The following is a 21,809-nucleotide window of genomic DNA, read 5'->3' as shown; positions in this document are numbered from 1 at the left end:
TTCTTTTGGCCTGTATTTAAGTTTACTAATTCTTTTTTTCAAGTTTACTAATTTTTTGTTTTGTGTTTGGGTGGTTGCTAAGTTATTTGAAGGACTTCTTCATCCATGATAGCATGTTTTTCATTCCTGGTAAATCAATTTTATTCCTTTAAAAAAAAAAAAAAAGTTTCCACTTCGATGCTGAAATTCCCTATCTGTTCATGCATGTTACCCACATTTTGCTCCAGACCCTTCAATAGATTAATCATAGTATTTTCAAGTGACTTTTCTCATAGATCCAATTTCTGGGCCATCTCTCAGTCTGGTTCTGACTATGTCTTCAGAATGGGTTTTTTGTTGCTTCTTTGCCATGTCAGTTTGAACACATGCCAGACATAAGTTACGGAGGTAAATAGTATTTACTCCAATGGGCATGCCTCTTCAGCCGTCAGGCTTAGGGTGGGGGTTGACTAAATGTAGGCAGTAGCTGAGCTAAGTTTGGGTTTTGATGTTGCTGAAGTTATCGTTATTCTACTACAGACCTCAGACCCCTCCATCCTGGGGCTGTTCTGCTTTAGTGAGAGGTCTGGAACGCTCGAAGTTTTTTCTCAGTGTTCCTGCTTCACCCCTACCTTTCAGCACACCATGGCCATGCGGGGCGGGATGGGGGGTTTCTCTCTCCATGTTTCTTACCCTTCTCTCAGAAGTAGTGACACCTAGACAGCATAGTAAAAAGCAGGGACATTACTTTGCCAACAAAGGTCCATCTAGTCAAAGCTATGGTTTTTCCTGTAGTCATGTATGGATGTGAGAGTTGGACCACAAAGAAAGCTGAGCACCAAAGAATTGATGCTTTTGAACTGTGGTGTTGGAGAAGAATCTTGAGAGTCTCTTTACTGAGAGTTTAATGCATATAATTGTAAGCATCACACACACAAACGCAGACAATCTAACCAGTGTAGAAGGGATCAATCTGTTTTCCACATTGAGCTTCTTTCACCTACTTTGTAATTATCTCTCCTTTTTGCTCATGGCCCCTCATCACCAAATTCTAGTTTGATTCAGTGATTTACAGTATGCTTTAATAGCCAGTAAGGATTGTCCGTGGAGAAGGCAATGGCACCCCACTCCAGTACTCTTGCCTGGAAAATCCCATGGACGGAGGAGCCTGGTGGGCTGCAGTCCATGGGGTCGATAAGAATCGGACATGACTGAGCGACTTCACTTTCACTTTTCGCTTTCATGCCTTGGAGAAGGAAATGGCAACCCACTCCAGTGTTCTTGCCTGGAGAATCCCAGGGACGGGGAGCCTGGTGGGCTGCCATCTATGGGATCGCACAGAGTTGGACACGACTGAAGCGACTTAGCAGCAGCAGCAGCAGCAAGGATTGTCCGATCTCAATATTCTCTCTCAATAATTTATTAGATACTTCAGACATTCAATGTTCCTTGAAAACCTTAAGATCATTTAGTCCAATGAAAGAAAAACCTTATTGGGATTAAAAGCTGTATTGTGTGAAATGTATGCATTAATTCTGGAAAAGAGCATTTTAGTGTTAGATCCTGCTATCCTGAAGCGACTTAGCAGCAGCAGCAGCATCCCAGAACATGCTGTCATTCCGTATCTATATCTTGTTTGTAAACTTAATAGAACTTTATAACTTTTTTCATCTAGGTTCATGCCTCCTGTTAAACTTTAAACTGTTTTGTAGAATGTCATATTGTGAGTGGAATATTTTTCCTAATTTCCATTTTTATCTAGTGATTGTTCTTACAGATGACATTCTTACAGATAGGTATTGATTTTTGTATTTGTTTAACAAATCTCACCTCAGCTATTTAACAGATCTCATCAATTATAGTAGTTTTTAGTAAGATCCCCTGGGTTTTATGAAATGGAAAACCACAAACAGTAGAAAGAATACAGATCTACTTTTTTTTTTTTTTTCCTTTTTACAAAGAGAAATAAAAACATATAAAGCTTCCAATTGATGTGGATGCTTCTGGTCCAAGACCATAGTTCGGATAACAAGGTTCCAGACCCATGGTTCTTGCATTTTGCTGCACATTAGAATCACCTGGAGAGCTTTAAAAAATCTCAACAATTGGAGGTGGGAGCCAGGCATTAATAGTTTTTAAACATGCAAATTGCAGCAAGCTGTGAATCCTTGATCTAGACTAGCAGTTAGCAATCTGTAGCCCACAGGTCAGATCCTGTGTTTTTGTAAACAAGGCTTCACTGGAATATAGCCAGGCTCATTTGTTCACGTATTGTCTGCTTTCATGCTGCTACGGCAGGATTGAGCAGTTGTGAAAGAGATCCATATGGCTCACAAAGCGTAAAATACTTAGTATCTGCCTTTTTCATAGAAAAAGGAAAAATAAAGAGGGGTAGAGTTCCTTCGTCAAACTCTCCTCTGCAGGCTTTTGCCAGAATTTACTTTTTCTAGAAGGCTCAGCTTTTTTGAGCCGTCTACTCCTTTTCACCCCTTGCCCGGCCATGGACAAATGAGTTGGTTTTCTAATACAATGTAATATCCGAAAAACTCAAATTCCTAGCATATCAATTGAACAAATATTTACTGAATTTCTACTACATGTAAGGTCCTTGGGGTACTTTAGGAAACAAAAAAGGACCAAAGGCCATTCCTGTGCAGAGCCTCCATTCTAGTGGGGTAGGAGGGGTGGGAGACAGAGTCAACAAATGGTCTGCAAAACATACACTAAGCTGGAGGGTAATGGTTTATATGCAGAACAATAAAGCAGGTAAGCCCTCGTGATGAGGTTAACATTTTAGCAATGACCTGGAGGAGATAACAAAGTGAGCCCTTTTGACATCTGAGAGAAGAACTGCATTCTAGGCCAAGAGAGTTGACAGACACAAAGGGCTTGAGTTCATGCTTGTCTGACATGCCTGGGAAAGGACAGGGAGGCCAGTGGGGCTGGAGCAGAGTGAGCAAAGTGGAGTGCGGGAGCACAGGTACAGCGAGAGGCCAGATCACTTAGGGCTCTGTAGCCAACCAGTCCATCCTAAAGGAGATCAGTCCTGAATATTCACTGGAAGGACTGATGCTGAAGCTGAAACTCCAATACTTTGGCCACCTGATGCGAAGAGCTGACTCATTTGAAAAGACCCTGATGCTGGGAAAGATTGAGGGTGGGAGGAGAAGGGGACAACAGAGGATGAGATGGTTGGATGGCATCACTGACTCAATGGACAAGAGTTTGAGTAAACTCCGGGAGTTGGTGATGGACAGGGAGGCCTGGCGTGCTGCAGTCCATGGGGTTGCAAAGAGTCGGACGTGACTGAGCGACTGAACTGAACTGAGGCCACTGTAATGACTTGAGCTTGTGACCCAGAATGTCACCTGACGTTATCAATAAACAAAGGATGTTATGACCATCAAGCCATCAGCCACCACAGTTGCCCCCACTCCCTGTGCATCCTGAAGGTATTCAGGATCTAGAAAAATAGGATACGGGCCCTAGATAGTTCAAGTACGTATCAAAGGAATGATGTCATTAAGCCCAGGTTCTTGCATCTCCCCATACATAGGCCACCTCACCTGTCTCCTGAGAAACCTGTATGCAGGTCAAGAAGCAATGGTTAGAATCAAACATGAAACAACAAACTGGTTCAAAATTGGGAAAGGAGTGTGTCAAGGCTGTATATTGTCACCCTCCTTATTTACTTATATGCGGAGTACACCATGTGAAATGCTGGGCTGGTTGATGCACAAGCTAGAATCAAGGTTGCCAGGAGAAATATTAACAACCTCAGATATGCAGATGATACCACTCTAGTGGCAGAAAACAAAGAGAAATTAAAAGAGCCTCTTGATGAATGTGAAAGAGGAGAGTGAAAAAGCTGGTTTAAAACTCAGCATTCAAAAAATGAAGATCATGGTATCTGGTTCCATCACTTCAAGGCCAATGGATGAGGAAAAAGAAACAGTGACAGACTTTATTTTCTTGGGCTCCAAAATCATTGGGGATAGTGACTGCACCCATGAAATTAAAAGATGCTTGCTCCTTAGAAGAAAAGTTATGACAAACCTAGATAGCATTTTAAAAAGTAGACAAAGGTCCATATAGTCAAAGCTATGGTTTTTCCAGTAGTCATGTACAGATGTGAGAGTTGGACCATAAAGAAGGCTGAGTGCCAAAGAAGTGATGCTTTCGAATTGTGATGCTGGAGAAGACTCTTGAGAGTCCCTGGGACTGCAAGGAGATCAAACCAGTCCATCCTAAAGGACATCCACTCTGAATATTCGTTGGAAGGACTGATGCTGAAACTGAAGCTCCAATACTTTGGCCACTTGATATGAATAATTGACTCATTTGAAAAGTCCTTGATGCTGGGAAAGACTGAGGGCAGGAGGAGAAGGGGGTGACAGAGGATGATATGGTTGGATGGCATCACCGATTCAATGGACATGAGTTTGAGCAACCTCTGGGAGATAGTGACAGACAGGGAAGCCTGGTGTGCTGTAATCAGTGGGGTTGCAGAGTTGGACACGACTGAGCAACTGAACAACAACAACAGTACATAGACAAGTGCTAAATTTATTAACTTAGAATGTTGTTTTTCTCTAATTAACATGTTCCTACTGCCTGCTTTTTTGTTGCAAAAACTCCTATATAACCTGGCTCTTCCCTTATCTCTTTGGGGCAGTCTCTCCTTCAGAGCTATCTGAGAGGCTGCTTGCTGGGCTTAGGTCCTCAGCAAGTCTGCCAATAAAATATAATTCTCAACTTCTAGGCTGTGCTTTTTTTTTTTTCCCCAGTAAACAGGTCTTTACAAAGTGAGAAACCAGTGGAAGGTTTGAGTATCCATCAGTGTGATCTGCTCTATCTTAACAGAATCACTCTGACTGCTATGTTGAGAAGAGACTGAGGAAAGCCAAGGGCAGGCTCAGGGAGACCTCCTAGGAGGCTATTGCAAAACTCCAAAACAACAGATGGTGGTGAACCAGAAGAGGGTGGTAGCAGTAAAAGATGAAGCCCGAAGATTGTCCTCAATCCAGCTATTGATGAGTGTCAGGTCCTCTCAGACTCTGGCACTAGATGATTTGTCTTGGTTTTGCAAGTTTTTCTTTTTCTTTTTTTGCTTTCTTGGTTGGTAAGATACCATTTTGGATTAGATACAGTCCTAAAACATAATTTTACCTAATTATGATCCTATGTTGGTGGTGGTTTAGTCACTAAGTTGTGTCTGACCCTTGTGACCCCATGTAGTTCATCAGGTCCCTCTGTGCGTGGGATTTCTCAGGCAAGAATACTGGAGTGGTTGCCATTTTCTTCTCTGGGATCTTCCCAACCCAGGGGTCGAACTTGGGTCTCCTACATTGCAGGCAGTTTCCTGCATTGAAAGCAGATTCTTTACCAACTGAGCCACCAGAGAAGCTGTATTGAATATGATTATAACATTGTAGATGCTTGGTAAATTCTAACAGTGAATGCATCTTAAAGGGTTTGAATAGAATGAGGTGGATTATATTTATCTTTATATGCCCATGTTTTCAGAATCACATTTCTACTATTATTGCTTTATTTTTCCCTATAATAACATATATACTACACGTTAGATATTTTTATATCCCTTAGGTTCCATTAGGAGATAGGAGGTAAATTTGTATATTTTAATTTTAACCTCAATAATCTAGTACTGAAATCTTTCTCTTAATAGTTTTACTTCAGAATACATCTGAAGTGAAATTTATTTCTGAGAAATTCATACATAAATGCAAAGATAAGCTCATACAAATTCACTGAAGAACAATAAACAAAGGAGATGAACTGGCTCATGAAGAAAACTTCTAAGACAGTTTGAAAAGGGAAGTTAGGTTAAAAATAAAAAGAAATTAGGTAAAATTGTTATTTGCAGATAGACTTTTTACCTGAAGAATATACGATACCAACTGGAAAACTACTGGTACAAAAATATATTGTATTGTTGGCATAAAGTAAATATATAGACATAGAGTTTGCATATATAAATAACTGGTTAGAAGCATCTATTTAAAATATCACAGATGATAAAATACCATCAAATGATAAAATAGCTAGGAATAAAGTCACCTCTGGCTACACATTAGGGTCATCTGCTGGGCGGCTTAACAGACAAAACAGCAGCAAGAACAAAACCACCCAGGTGCCATCCTGGAATTCTAATCCCACTGCTGTGGGATGGGGTCTGAGTGAAGCCGTTTCAGTCATGTCTGACTCTTTGCGGCCCCATGGACTATAGCCAGCCAGGTTCCTCTGTCCATGGGATTCTCCATGCAAGAATACTGGAGTGGGTTGCCACATCCTTCTCCAGGGGAACTTCCCAACCCAGGGATTGAACCCATGTCTCTTATGTCTCCTGCGTTGGCAGGCAGGTTCTCTACTAGTAGTGCCACCTGGGAAGCACAGGGATGAGGCCTAGGTGGCATTTTTTAAAGGTCCTTACTTTCTAAAAATGTCTATGAAGAAACTGATTACATGAAGAAAACTTAGAATACTATTGAGTGATATAAAGAAATCTTAAAGGGGAAAGTATACTATATTCTTTAGAATAACTGAATATCATAAAAAATTCAGTTCTAATTTAGGCTATACACTTAATATGATATCATAAAAAGACTACCAAGATTTTCATTTTTGGAACTAGACAGGTTGATTCTAGATTTATATGAGAAAAATAAATAAGTAAGAATAGCCCGGACAATTCTGAAAAAGAAAACTGATTCACAGGAAACAGTCCTACCAGATATTGCCTACCCCACTTATAAACAAAATAGAACGGTCCACTGCAAAGTAAGAAATGTTTTGAAAGGACCCAAATGTCAGTGTGACTTGTATATAATAAAAATGTCATTTCAGATCAATAGACGAAAAGATCATTTATTCAATAAAAGTTGTTATATAGCAAAGTGGCATTTTCTAACTGATGGAATAAATATTACTTTTCTCAGTAAGAGGTCAATTGGGTGGTCATCTTAAAAAACACAAGCTAAAGTTAGATCTCTAATATGTAATACATTCCTATGGGTTAAAAACCTAAGAGTGAAAAATAAAACTCTAAATGAAGATAGGTAGGAAAAGCCAGTCTAAATATGACACAAAATCCCAAAGCCATAAAAGCAAGGATTCATAAATCGGACTGCATGAAAATACCAATTTCTACATGTCAACAAACACTAGGGCACTAGTCAAAATACAAATTATGAAAAGGAAAAAGATATTTGCAGCTTCTCTAACAGACAGAGAGCTAATATCTAAAGTATGTAATAAAAAAGACAAATACCCAACAGAAACTAGGCAAAGTATAGAAATAGAAAAGGTCATAGTAAAGAAAATTCCAATGGCTATTAAACATATGAAAATATGATCTACTTTACACATAGTGAGGAAAATAACAATAAGATATCTTCTATCTGCCCAATTGGCAATAAATGTGAGGACACATGTTTCTAGTAGGAGTATAAATTGATATAATGCTTGTAGGGATAATATAGTAGTGTCTAGAGTGATTTTGCTAGATACAGTCTTGCCCCAGCGATTTCACTTCTAGGTGTCTTTGTTAAAGTGAAGAAAAAGAGAGCAAGCTGTGGAACATTTTGCATGGTATGCTGCCATTTGTTGGGGGTGGAGGAGTGCTGTCTCTCAAAGGATACATAGGAAGGTTGTTACAGCAGTTGTCTCCAAAAAGGGGAACTGGATGGTTGAGGGATTGGAAAAGAAAAGAGGCTTCACACTCATTGTTAACCCTTTAGTACCTTTTTGAAATTTATACCTTGTGCATATATTTTGCCTATTTAAAAAAATAAAATCAGCCATATCCATGGTCTGTGTCCCATAAAATACTCCAAATTCTCCCATCAAATACATTCAAATGACCTATGTCCAATCAGATAAAAATAACTCATCAGACACCATCAGATACTCAAAAGTAACTATTTTATGGTTCATAAGCAATAATTTTAATAATTGTTACAATATTCTATATTCCATAATATTCAGAGGAACACAACTTTATGTTCTAATATTTGTTTCCATCCTTTTAATACTCCCATTAAGTTGTTAGAAGTTGCTAAGAATAAGGTCTTGATAGTAATCATTTGGCACCCCACTCCAGTACTCTTGCCTGGAAAATTCCATGGACGGAGGAGCCTGGTGGGCTGCAGTCCATGGGGTCGCTAAGAGTTGGACGCAACTGAGCGACTTCACTTTCACTTTTCACTTTCATGCCTTGGAGAAGGAAATGGCAACCCACTCCAGTGTTCTTGCCTGGAGAATCCCAGGGACAGGGGAGCCTGGTGGGCTGCCATCTATGGGGTCGCACAGAGTTGGACACGACTGAAGCGAGTTAGCAGCAGCAGTAGAAGTAATCATTTTGAAAATATATTATTTTATAATGATTGGTATCTTATTTTAAAAGAGTACATTCTTTAATTTAAAATCAGTAATTATTAAAACTGACATTTAAAATGCATAATGAATCATGATTTTATAACATATTTCTATATAGCTCTAAAACATTCTTTTTTTTTTTTTTCAAATTGTTTTTGCATCAGAGTGGGATTTAAGCCACTGATCGATGGCATTTTCATACTTCTTTGGTTTTTTCAGCCAGTCCTGGTGCCACCTAAGGTTTGCTATGACATTTGAATAGTTTTGCCCTATACTTTGTTTCCACTTGATAAACTGCTCTTTATTGTACTGGTGGACAGAAGCAGAAACCTTAGGGTAGTTAATAATGGAACGAAGCTTCTGATCCAACGAAGAAGTAACTTCTGGAAACTTTGCAGCAATATTTGTTAATTCATCTGGATCTGAAGAAAGATCTGAAAGAAAAAAAAATTGAATAACTGTCAAAACAGTTACCTGCTTAAAAAACATTTTTTAGAATGTCATTACTCTGTAACGGATAATGCAGTATAGTTTATTTTTCTTTTCAGTTCTTCTTAGTGTAGTAAGCTGAAGGGTGGTATAAATGGAAACTTAATATACCAAGAGTTAAACACCTTTCTAAATGTAGGTCTCTTCCTTCTTATCATTATCCTTCTATCACATTTTCCCCTTTATCTATTCTTAGATGGCAGAAACAGTCAAACTAGTAGGCTGGCTTAGCCTCAGTGCTTTCTGTTTTTGATACTTTGCTTACTTTGACGTGCAAAAAATATATATATTAATGCTTATATTGTTACATTTCAACAGGCCCAAATGTTCTAGCTGTAGAATTCTTTATATAGCCAAGTCATTTTCTTGCAACTTCCCTTACTCCTAGGTTTTCTGTTTGCTTTTAAATACATTTGCAACCCGTGCTTGGATTTTTGAAAATTACATTCAGTGATACTATTTGAGCAAATAGGCATGGAAATAAGAACTCTCAATCACTACCGTTGAGAAAATAATGATAAACATTTCAGATAACATAAACACTCCTTTGACCTACAATGTAGGAAGACAGAGGATATAACTAGAATGCCAACCTAGTTGGAAAAATAGCAAATTGAAGCTCTTATGACAATTTGCCTGAGACAGTAAATGAACAATGAGTGCACAGTGAGGGAAAAATCCCTCCAGGCTTATTTGAGTGCATTAGCCAGAAGATTGCTGATGACACGCATGATTTTGCTGGGTGATTTCAGATGGCACCTCTCTGAGAAAGGGAAGCCAGTGAATAAACCCTAGAGAATATAGGAAAGGCAGGCTCCCTCACTGATTCTTTTCAGTCACATCTGCTTTTTGCAGAACATAAACAATGAATGAACAAGAGATGCCCATTACTCAACAGAATGAAAACCTAAGTACATTTTTGAAGCCAAGAATCTCCTCCTTTTAGAGTTAAGGACGGGTCGATCAATTCAGCCTATAAAGAATTATTTTGAATTAATAATTTTGGCATTTATAACTGGGAAAAAACTTAGGGAGAAAGGAATATTAAAAATAGCTTTAGCACATTTTATGTGCAAAAAGGTGTCAAAGAATAAGTAAAACCATAAATCTAATAATGCTGCTTGAAAACAAATTCAGAATAGTGATTCTACCACGTTTTTGTAGGGGAGAAGGAGCATAAATTTTGGAGTCAGATGTGGGTTGAAATCCCAAGCTTTTCCACTTCTTAGCTATGAGACTTTGCATAGGTATCTGAACCCTAGTCTTCTCTATAAAATAAGGATGATAATATCATCTTGGAGGGGATTCCCCAATGGCTCAGCAGGTAAAGAATCCATCTGCGATGCAGGAGATGCAGGTTCAATTCCTGGGTCGGGAAGATCCCCCAGAAGAGGTCATGGTAACCCACTGCAGTATTCTTGTCGGGAAAATCCCCTGGACAGATGAGCCTGGCGGGCTACGGTGCATGGGTTGCAAAGAGTCAGACACAATTGAAGCGACTGAGCACACAGCACATCATCTTGCAGGGCTGAGGGGAATGTTAAATAATAAATGTAGGATGTCAGCCTCCATAAGATAGGAGTTAATCTTCCAGAACAACTAAATCTGAGGTACAATGAGAGGGCGCTGACTACTGACTGGGGAAGACAACCATGAATATCAGAAGACACCTTGATCAGAGAATACAGCCGAGTCAGTCTTGAGACCCAAATCAAAAGCCTTAGGGCACTTGCTTTGGAATTCAGATGCTGATTTTCAAAGAAGCGGCTTCTCTCCAGGGCAACATTTTGTAAATTGACCCAGTGTGAGAAACTGCAGGTATTTATTTACTTTAACAAAGATTTGGTTCAGTTGCTCAGTCAAGTCAGACTCTTTGAGACCCCATGGACTGCAGCACGCCAGACTTCCCTGCCCATCACCAACTCCCGGAGCTTACTCAAATTCATGTCCATCAAGTCGGTGATGCCATCCAACCATCTGAAAAAAGATTATTGGCTCCCTTGAGCAAATACTGTATAGGTCAACTCATTAAAAATAATCTCTACCTAAAAAATAATATCAGCAAACTTACCGAAGAGTTGAGGCAATACTGAAGCACCATCAGAGTAGGCTATATACTTCCATTGGTTAGTTCGAAGCATGTAGGTGGAAGCATTTACATTGCATCCATGGAATTCACTCAGAATCCATGGTGGGTGTAGGTTTTTAAATTTTTGTTCATTCTTAAACATTTCTGACGATGATGGCAGCAGAGAGTATCCGCTCAGGTTCTGAGGCAGAGGAATTCCAGCAATATCTACATGACAAAAATAAGACTTTTTTTTTTTTTAAATTGCATCCCGTAGCATGCGGGATGATCCCTGACCAGGGGGTGGAACCTGTGCCCCCTGCATTGGAGTCATGGAGTCTTAACCACTGGGCTGCCAGGGAAGTCACAAAATAACACAGGATTTTAAAATAAGTCATTCTTTCATTCGTTGAACATTGATAAATGACATCATTAAAGGTCACAGAGACTAGAGATTATATATAGATTTTGTAAATTGCCTAGACTCAAATGCTTACTTCCCAGCCTTGTGACTTTGGGCATGTTGTTAACCATTTGAACCTCAGTTTCTTCATCTGTAAAAGGGAAATAATAATAGTGCCTGTATTTCACAGATCTATTTTAGGTTTAAATCTGATAACTTACGTAAAATTCTGAGAATAGTGCCTGACACATAGGAAACCCTCAATAAATATTAGTTAATATCATAAGTCCTTCATTTCTGAATGATTAAGAGATCACAGGTATCTCTCAGATTTGTTCCACAGAATATTAACAAAATGTATATGAGAAAGGAGTCTAGTAGTTACATATGTTTGCCAACAATGGTTAAAATTAAATATATAATTTTTTTGTAGATGTAAATTTATTGCTGATATGTATCATAAATCTTCAAGGTATATAGTGTGCCATGTATCCCAAAGTTATCTGATGACAGAATTTCTGTTTATTCCTAAGTAGCATCTTGAGGGACTAATATTTTGCAGAACATATGTTGGGAAATCCTGGATCATACTGATTTAGAGAAAAATAATCTATTTTTTCCGTATCAAATATAGATACAAAAAACAAAGCATAAGAAATGTCTAACTTAAAAAAGAGGCTGCTGCTGCTGCTGCTGAGTCACTTCAGTTGTGTCCGACTCTGTGCGACCCCACAGACGACAGCCCACCAGGCTCCACTGTCCCTGGGATTCTCCAGGCAAGAACACTGGAGTGGGTTGCCATTTCCTTCTCCAATGCATGAAAGTGAAAAGTGAAAGTGAAGTCGCTCAGTTGTGTCCAACCCTCAGCGACACCACGGACTGCAGCCTTGCAGGCTCCTCCATCCATGGGATTTTCCATTTGCTTGGAATTCAAGCTATCTTTTTCCTATAGAAAAATAGGGAATTCACTGGCAGTCCAGTGGTTAGGACTCTTGTGATTTCATTGCCATGTACCCAGGTTCAATCCCTGGAAGGAAAACTAAGATCTTGCAAGCCATGAGAAAAAAAAAAAAATACTGTTAATTATGACTGGGGACTTGGGGTAGTTCCAAAAGGAATCTGCAGTTGCCTCCCCCACAGTTTCTCTGGTTTCAATGTTCCATGTTTTTAGAAACATTAATTTAGAAATAATTTCCAATGAAAAATAGAAAGTAATATATCTGCAATGCTAGAAATTAAACAAAATTGAATAATAAAATTATTTTAGCTTGACTGTACATATTTAAGCAAGCTTCCCAGATGGCTCAGTGGTAAGGAATTCACCTGTCAATGCAGGAGACCCAGGTTTGATCCCTGGGTTGGGAAAATCTCCTGGAGAGGGAAATGGCAAGCCAATCCAGTATTCTTGGGTGGAAAATTCCATGGACAGAGGAGCCTGGTGGGCCACAGTCCATGGGGTTGCAAAGAGTTGGCCACAACTGAGCCCACACATAAAGGTATGTGAGGAAACAGATTAATTAAAAGAGAATAAGGAAGTAGACAAAGGCCTCTAATATAAATCTTCTAAAGGGACTTGTTTTACATATGAAAGTGAAGTCGCTCAGTTGTGTCCGACTCTTTGCGACCCCATGGACGGTAGCCTACCAAGCTCTGCAGTACATGGGATTTTCCAGGCAAGAATACTGTAGTGGGCTGCCATTTCCTTCTCCCAGGGGATCTTCCCAACCCAGGGCTCGAACCCGGGTCTCCCGCATTGTAGACAGACGCTTTACCGTCTGAGCCACTATAACTTAATTAAAAAAACTGTATCTTCCATTTCCTTGGAAGGGGCATATTACAAGTCCTAATCTTCTGCCAACCATCCATCATCAGGGACTTTTTTGAGAAAGAATGACAAGTAAAGAAAGGAAGAGAAATATTTGAGATAACTGGTTAATAACAAAAGAAGAAGAAAGAGCAAAGATGTTAAAGAGAGAAAATGCACAAGATGCACAAGAGAAAAGATAGCCCAGGACTTCCCCGGAGGTCCCACGGTTAAAAATCTGTCTGCCAACCAGGGGATCTGCATTGCTTCCCGGGTAGGGGAAGATTCCATGTGCCACGTGGCAACTGAGCCCCTGTGCCACAACTACTAAGCCCGAATTCTAGAGTCTGTTCCCCGCAACAAGAGAAGCCAAGGCAATGAGAAACCCACGTGCTCACTGCAATTAGAGAGTAGCCCCTGCTCGCCGCAACCAGAGAAGGCCCTGCACAGCAACGAAGACCCAGTGAGGCCAAACTTAACTAAATCATTAAAAAATAATAATAATTTAAAAACTAACAGGATGGCCCAAGATGAAACTAACTGAGCTGCAAGACAGTAGGCCACTTCCTGTAAGGGTTACTGTAAGAAGGGGAGAAGGAAACGGCACCCCACTCCAGGATTCTTGCCTGGAAAATCCCATGGACGGAGGAGCCTGGGGGGCTACTGTCCATGGGGTCACAAAGAGTCGGACACGACTGAGTGACCTCACTTTCACTGTAAGAAGAAAGTGGCCCGGGAACAGGCTGGGTCAGGCTGGTCAGTGTGCCAGCCGTCAGCAGGCACCACTGGGAGGCAGAGGAAGGGAGAGGAGGGCTTTGGAGACGGCTGGAAAGCAGGGGCCAACTGGTATACACCCATGACTGGGGAGTTTCCTGTATTTAGCATCTTAGTCAACTTTATACTTAGAAATGCCTTATTTCAGGTCTAATCTTAGCCTAATTTACTAAAGAAACTTGTTAGACTAAAGAAAATTTAAATAATGCTCTTTGTTTATTTGTGTTAAGCTGGGATAAGAATCCATTTAAGTATATATATATATATATATATATATATATATATATTTTTTTTTTTTTTTCCCATTCATCTAACAGGCTAGTTGCTATTCCAGATGTAGGGAAACAACAGTGGACAAGACAGGTAAGCTCTCTCAGACTCTAAGAGCTTACATTCTAATGTGGGGAGACAGATAAATCTGCTAGGTGGTAATCAGTGCAACGAAGAAAAATAAAGCAGGATACAAGGGCTAGAGAGTGATGGCAGGAATGTGTGTGCGCGCCGTGTTATACAGGATGGTCAGGGGAGGCCTCTCTGATGAGGAGAAAGGGCTGCGGAGAGCCCAGCAGATCTCTGGAAGTGGAGAGGAAGGGCATTCACCCAGGGAACAGCACTTGTAAACACTGAGGCAGGAAGCTGCTTCATTCCATCTGCTCCCCAAACACTAAGGAGTCCGGCATGGCTGGAGCAGAGTACGTGACGGTCGAGTTGTTTGAGATGAGTTGGGGGAGGAAGAAATCACGCTGGACTCACAGGTCTAATCAAAGATTCTGGATTTTACTCTAAATGATTTTGAACAGAATCATGTCATGGTTTAGATGGTAACTACTGCATGGTGATGCAGGAGATGTGGGTTCGACCCCTGGGTCAGGAAGATCCCCTGGAGGAGGAAATGGCAAACTCACTCCAGTATTCTCACCTGGAGAATCCCATAGACAGAGGAGCCTGGCGGGCTGCAGCCCATGGGGTCACAAAGAGTCAGACACAGCTTAGTGACATTAATATAAAAATATTAAAAAACAAAAAATATTAAATAATATAAAAATATTAATGTTAATAATATCTCACATTTAACCATTTACCATTTTCCAGTCATTGTTCTAGGCTATGGAACAGTCACTGTTATTTCCATTTTATTGATAAGAAAACTGAAGACCAGACATGTTAAGTTTCTTTCTCAAGGGTATACAGTTGGTAAATGCTGAAGGAGGTATTTGAATTTAGGCAGTCTGACTCTAGGATCTCTGGAGTCTTCAATACTGCTCCACAAGCCTGGATCTACTGTAGTTATTCAACTTTACAGTATTTTTCAGCCAATTAAAAACAAAATAATCTATGTAAAATGACCCTCCCAAACCTCCACTATGATCCTGTAACAAGGAAGATTTTGCAATTTAAATCATTAGTATTGAAGCATTCTTTTAAACACAACTGCATTTTTATACAATTACATTTTCACAGTTTAAACATATCCCGAATTTATCCTTTATGTGAAAAGAAGGCAGGTATTTAAAAAAAGGCCAACTATTAAATGAAAAAAATTCACATGAAAATAAGTTTAAAAGAGAATGTCAAGACAATTTTAATTTAAAAATGATATTATTTCTAACTGAGCTAAAGGATGCTGATATTAGATTATTTGAGAAGAAAATATTTTGGGGAGTAATTATTTTAAAAAACTATTTTATTGAAGTATAGCTGACTTATAATGTTGTGTTAATTTCTGCTGTATAGCAAAGTGATTCTCTAATACTATATATACACATTCTTTTTCATACTCCTTTCCATTATGGTTTATCACAGGTTGGGGAGTACTTTTTAAAGCATAATCTCTGAATTAATGATATTAACTTTATTACAGTATAAAGAATTCCTGTTCAGAGAGATGGCACTTTTCTGCCAGTCCTAGAAAATGACAATGGGATAGGGCCTACAATGATACTTAGACTAAAAGAACTCTTCCTACTTTATCATCAAACATCATTTCATAGAAAATAATCACTCTTCCAAAATATCTTTAAAAACTCTTTATAGACACTTTATCAAAATCTGTATGTTTATTAAGCTTAGATAGAATACACTGTCTCACAGGTCTAAATTTAGAGTTATTAATCACTACTAAAAGTAGCTTTAAACTCTAAGTACTTTCATTTTAAAAGGCTGAATTAAACATCAGATTAAACCCAGACCATCAGAATTATCTTTGCCTTGTTGACTGGAAAGGCTGTTTAAACAAGGCAACAGATTCAGTTTATGCTAATCCTGGTTTAATTGTTAATAGTATTCTTTTACTCTAAAAAAATGTGCTGATTTGGACAATAAATTAGGTAGATACTTTATCTCAATAACCAACAAACCACACCAAAACAAAAAATTATTTATATACTTTAAAAGCCTACAGTTTTCTTTTCAATAATACAAGGGGGCCATTGTCATTTATCATTTCACTTTTTAAAATAAAATTGACTATTTTTTACCCAGTTCATCACTACTAGATATTCATACTGTTTCTAATTCTTTAATGTAATGTAATATTATCCATGGAGATAAATCTTTGTGTGCATCTATAAGTTAATTTGGACATGGAACAACAGTCTGGTTCCAAATCAGGAAAGGAGTATGTCAAGGCTGTATATTGTCACCCTGCTTATTTAACTTATATGCAGAGTACATCATGAGAAATGCTGGACTGGATGAAGCACAAGCTAGAGTCAAGGTTGCCAGAAGAAATATCAATAACCTCAGATATGTAGGTGACACCACCCTTATGGCAGAAAGCAAAGAAGAACTAAAAAGACTCTTGATGAAAATGAAAGAGGAAAGTGAAAAAGTTGGCTTAAAAATCAACATTCAGAAAACTAAGATCATGGCATCTGGTCCCATCACTTCATGGCACATAGATGGGGAAACAGTGGAAACAGTAAGAGACTTTATATTTTTGGGCTCCAAAATCACTGCAGGTGGTGACTGCAGCCATGAAATTAAAAGACATTTGCTCCTTGGAAGAAAAGTTATGACCAACCTAGACAGCATATTAAAAAGCAGAAACATTACTTTGCCAACAAAGGTCTGTCTAGTCAAAGCCATGGTTTTTCCAGTAGTCATGTTTGGATGTGAGAGTTGGACCACAAAGAAAGCTGAGCACCAAAGAATTGATGTTTTTGAACTGTGGTGTTGGAGAAGACTCTTGAGAGTCTCTTGGACTGCAAGGGGATCCAACCAGTCCATCCTAAAGGAAATCAGTCCTGAATATTCATTGGAAGGACTGATGCTGAAGCTGAAATTCCAATACATTGGCCACCTGATGTGAAGAACTGACTCATTGGAAAAGACCTTGATGGTGGGAAAGATCGAAGGCAGGAGGAGAAGGGGATGACAGAGGATGAGATAACTGGATGGCATCACTGACTCAATGGACATGAGTTTGGGTAAACTCCGGGAGTTGGTGATGGACAGGGAGGCCTGGCGTGCTGTGGTTCATGGGGTCTCAAAGAGTCAGATACTACTGAGCAACTGAGCTGAACTGAATAGGTTAATTCCTAAAATTGGAATCTTCTAGGTCAAAATATATGCATATTTCTAAGTAATTTGGAACATAATGCCACATTTGCCTCCAGGAAATCTGTGCCAGTTTATACTCCCAGCAGCAGAACATGAGAAGGCATATTTCCAATATGAGCTTTTCTGCTTTTTAAAAGAATCTTTGCAAACTCTATGTGTGAAAGAAAAATGGTGTCTTCTTGTTTTAATATTTTTCTGACTACTGAGTTTGAAGCTCTAAAAATATATTGGCCATTTATATGTCTTCTATTGTGAATTGCTTATTTATATATTCTGGTCAATTTGCTTATAGGGTATGTCTCTTTTTCATAGACTTGTGAGAGTTCTATTAATATTAACCTTTTATCACTTATAAAAAGGTTAATTTTAGATAAATAATGTTACATGTTGTTTCCCAGCTCCAGCAAAGGTTCTTGGTTTTTTATTTTTTGGCCTTGATGTGTGGCACGTGTGGGATCTTAATTCCCGGACCAGGGATCAAACCTTCACCCCCTGCAGTGGAAGCACAGAGTCTTAACCAGTGGACCTCTAGGAAGTCCCCTAAGGCTCCCCCTTGCATCTTTCTGTTTCTACCTTATCTCTGATTAACATCTGGTTAATAGGATGCTTCAGTGTTTTATATAAAGTTTCATGCCTAGATATTCTCTTCATTCTCCTCCGCCAACCTTATAACTGTAATTTTTTCCCTTTTCATAATAAAAATATTCGTTATGAAACACATTAAGCCTTGAAGATGTTAATTTTCTGTTTAAAACTGGAGAGACACTGATCTTTGGCTTTACTTACTTGAGTTGGGCAGGTCTGATCAACACACGATGTAAATGCTGTTAATACAATATATTCTGCTGGGAATGTGACTCAGAAGGAGTCTATTAACAAACTCCAAAGTTAAAAACAACAAAAACCTATGCAGACCTATGAGTTTTTTTTAAAACTGTAATAACTGACCAATTATAGAAAAAAATCTACAATTTCAGGGAACTTATCATAATTTCCAGAAGGGTATGGAAGAAATGCAAAGGGGTTTCTGGGAATGTTTTGTTTGGCTAAAGAAATGCTCATTGTCATGTAACATAAAATAGGCAGGGATAGGAAGGTGTCCCCGTAGGTGGATAAAAGACAATTCCCTCATTCCAAACAACTTTATTTAGTATTTTCTTAAATAAACTGTTAAGATACATACATTGTGAAATCTTCCAGTTTGCAGATGATTTTTAACTTTTATGAGGCTGGCAAGTAGTGATAATGGTGTATCAGACTTGTAGAGAAAATTTGCATTATAGGCAAATATAAAACAATATTCAAATAAAAATGATTTAAACAGTGCCTATTAATTAACTAACACATAAAGTGATAGAATGACTAGAAAGAGATGAGAACTCATCACAGACGGCTTCCTACAGATACTGGACTATTTAGCTGCTAAGTCAAAAAAGACAAAATGCCAAATATCACTATGAAATACATGGAGGGAAAACAGAAAGAATCATCCCAGCCTTTAACAGTCTTTTGCAGTTCTGATCACTGTACCTCAAGAAAGCAGAACAAGGGTAAAAGTTCAGCAAATTTGGGTGGGGAAAGTTCCATATGAGAAAAAACTAGGGGAGGAAACTAAGGAAATGCCACTGTAAAGAATCATTCACATAGCTACATCTTCATACAGCTACAAAGACGATAATAAGGGAGACACTTCAAATATACATAATCACACACACACATTTTTGGATGAAAAACGGAAGTGAGGAAAAGTAATAGGTATTGCCCGGAAATTGATGGAGCCAGAAAGTGGCAAAGATATGACTGTGTGATAATTGCTTTGGGACAAAAGGGAACCAGAAAATGATGAGTAAGAAACTGAAGAGATTAAAAATACACACCAGGCAAAAGAACAACAAAGAAGTGTGGTCAAATACGCAAGTGATGTGAAAGAGAAAAGAAGGGCACTGATTTTTTTTTTTTTAATTTGATCGTGAGGCTTGTGGGATTTTAGTTCCCCAGCTGAGGATTCAACCTGGGACCTTGGCAGTGACAGGGAGTGCAGAATCCTAACCACTGGACACCAGGGAATTCCCGGCACTGATTTAAATGCACAGTAAAGAAATTTAAGACCCCGTAACAGTCTTTAATTAAATAAAGGTGAAGACTTTGTAGCAGAAAAAAAAAGGAGATAATAAGATTTTTCTTATTTAATTTCCAGATGTTTGTTTCACATTTTAATTTATACATATTAAACACATATATCTTATGCTATGCACATTTTTCTTTCACCAAAATCTATTTATAAATTGATGGTACTTTTTGCAATTGATGGTGCCTTAGACCAGGGTATTTGATGTTACTGAATTTAAGGGCCCCTAATCGGAGAAGGCAATGGCACCCCACTCCAGTACTCTTGCCTGGAAAATCCCATGGACAGAGGAGCCTGGTAGGCTGCAGTCCATGGAGTCGCTACGAGTCGGACACGACTGAACGACTTCACTTTCACTTTTCGCTTTCATGCATTGGAGAAGGAAATGGCAACCCACTCTAATATTCCTGCCTGGAGAATCCTAGGGACAGGGGAGCCTGGTGGGCTGCCGTCTATGGGGTCACACAGAGTTGGACATGACTGAAGCAACTTAGCAGCTAAATTAGAAGCTAACAGTTCTATATAACTTCTTCTAAATTTATGATGGCTTTATTCTAGTATGTTTAACAAAAATTGCTCAATACCCACATCCAAATGTTGCTGTTCGAGACCTATGGTTATGCTTATAGACATTGAGAAGCTAGTAAAATAAGTCATACAGAACAATCTAAAGGTTCTGAGGAGAAATATGCACAGAGCATCAACATTAAGGGACATGTAACATTGTAAAAAATTAGTAGTTTCAAAGTGGATGGAATAATCCAGAAGGGAAATGCTTACATTTTAGGTAGGGGATGGTAGAGAATCAAATGATACACAAATCATATCTATAAAGTTATAGAAATGAAATCTTATTGGCTTACTTTATTGTCATATCCTGGTTGTGAATCTTTTGGAGCAAGAAGGACTAGAGGAAGTGAAGGCCAAAGGAACCTGAGGAATATTATCCTCATTTTTCAGATACAGATTTGACTCACAGTTAAATCAGTTGCTCAAAGTTATGAACAAGTCAGCAGGGGCCCCTAACCTATCTTGTTTATTCATTTCCCAGCATTATTACAAATAAATATTCACAGAATGGCATTACTTACCGAGCATAGTAGGGTAAATATCCACAAGAGAAACCACACTTGATACTTGTAGGTTGGCCTGAATTCCCGGCCCCATGATCAAGAGTGGGACATGGGAGCTAGCTTCGTACATACTCATCTTATAAAACTGTCGGTGTTCCATGGCCAGCTCCCCATGGTCTGAGGTGTATATGACGATAGTCTTCTGGAGAAGACCTAACTGGCGCAGAGCCAAAATGATTTCACCTGCAATATATATAGAAGTAAATCTTAATTAGCTTTTAGCTCACTTTTTTTCTATCATAATAAGCTCATAATGATTCTACCCTCTAAGAATTTGTCAGGATGTTTTTTAACATCTGAATGTTATCTACTGTTTTTCAATAAATAACTTATGCCAGATTTCATGTATCTGCTTCTCAGTGAATGGACTAGAGAGAGCAAGGAGAAAATGCAGTACCTAAGGATAAGTTCCTTTATTTGGAGGTCATCCTGGCTTGCTTTCTGTGTTTCTGTCAGGGAGTAGGGGAAAACATTACCTCCAGGGACTTGAATGAGAAAAGAAAGGCATGAGTGGGTATCTGCACTGTGCATGTCTCAGGAAAGGATTGGTGTCACCATCCACCCACAACTGCTGCCCAATGGGAGGAGATAAAAGGGGTCAGAACTCCTCCTCCTGATACCCTTTCTCTCAAATTCCCCATGACTAGATCATGCCCATGAAGCCGGCTGAGTCTTACAGAAATCCCACCTTTAAAAAAAAGGCTGGAAGAAGTACAGACGATATATGAATGTGATTTGGCAATTCTTGGATACTAAAATTCCTCTGACCAGTCCTGTCTCTAAGGGACATGAAACTTCCTCATTTTAATTAAGAGAACACAGTAAGACACAAGTCTAGAGAGAAGCATCATTTCTATTTTGGCAGCTCCTGAATCTGGCCTGCAGGGGTCTGTATTATTTAAAAAAAAAACAAAACAAAACAAAAAACAAAAAAACCATAGGCAATTCTGAGGTCCAGTTGGATCTGAGACCCAGTCTCTGAGGAGTTATTTATGGGGTGCAGACCATCAGAATCTTTCAACTGGACAACTGTACTTGCTTCCTAATTGGTTTGCTTGCCTCCACTCATTTTT

At 38.9% G+C, this 21,809-nt stretch overlaps 1 protein-coding gene across 2 annotated transcripts in view; it reads right to left on the bottom strand.

Moving 5' to 3' along the window:
- Nucleotides 1–8,497: 8,497 nt before the first annotated feature.
- The window catches only part of ARSK (arylsulfatase family member K), a 54,860-nt gene continuing 41,548 nt past the window's right edge, over nucleotides 8,498–21,809 (bottom strand). The window contains exons 6-9 of one of the 2 annotated variants that reach the window (XM_024994365.2): nucleotides 20,695–20,919; nucleotides 10,937–11,161; nucleotides 10,802–10,842; nucleotides 8,740–8,810 (exon numbers count right to left, since the gene is read on the bottom strand). In XM_024994365.2, the coding sequence (XP_024850133.1) occupies nucleotides 10,817–10,842; nucleotides 10,937–11,161; nucleotides 20,695–20,919 (476 nt within the window). In that variant the 3' untranslated portion in view covers nucleotides 8,740–8,810; nucleotides 10,802–10,816. 2 annotated transcript variants of the gene reach the window in all.

The sequence above is a fragment of the Bos taurus genome, chromosome 7 (genome assembly GCF_002263795.3).
Source record: "Bos taurus isolate L1 Dominette 01449 registration number 42190680 breed Hereford chromosome 7, ARS-UCD2.0, whole genome shotgun sequence".
NCBI lineage: Eukaryota > Metazoa > Chordata > Mammalia > Artiodactyla > Bovidae > Bos > Bos taurus.
Note: the sequence above shows the minus strand (reverse complement) of the source record. Positions and strands in the feature narration are given on the sequence as shown.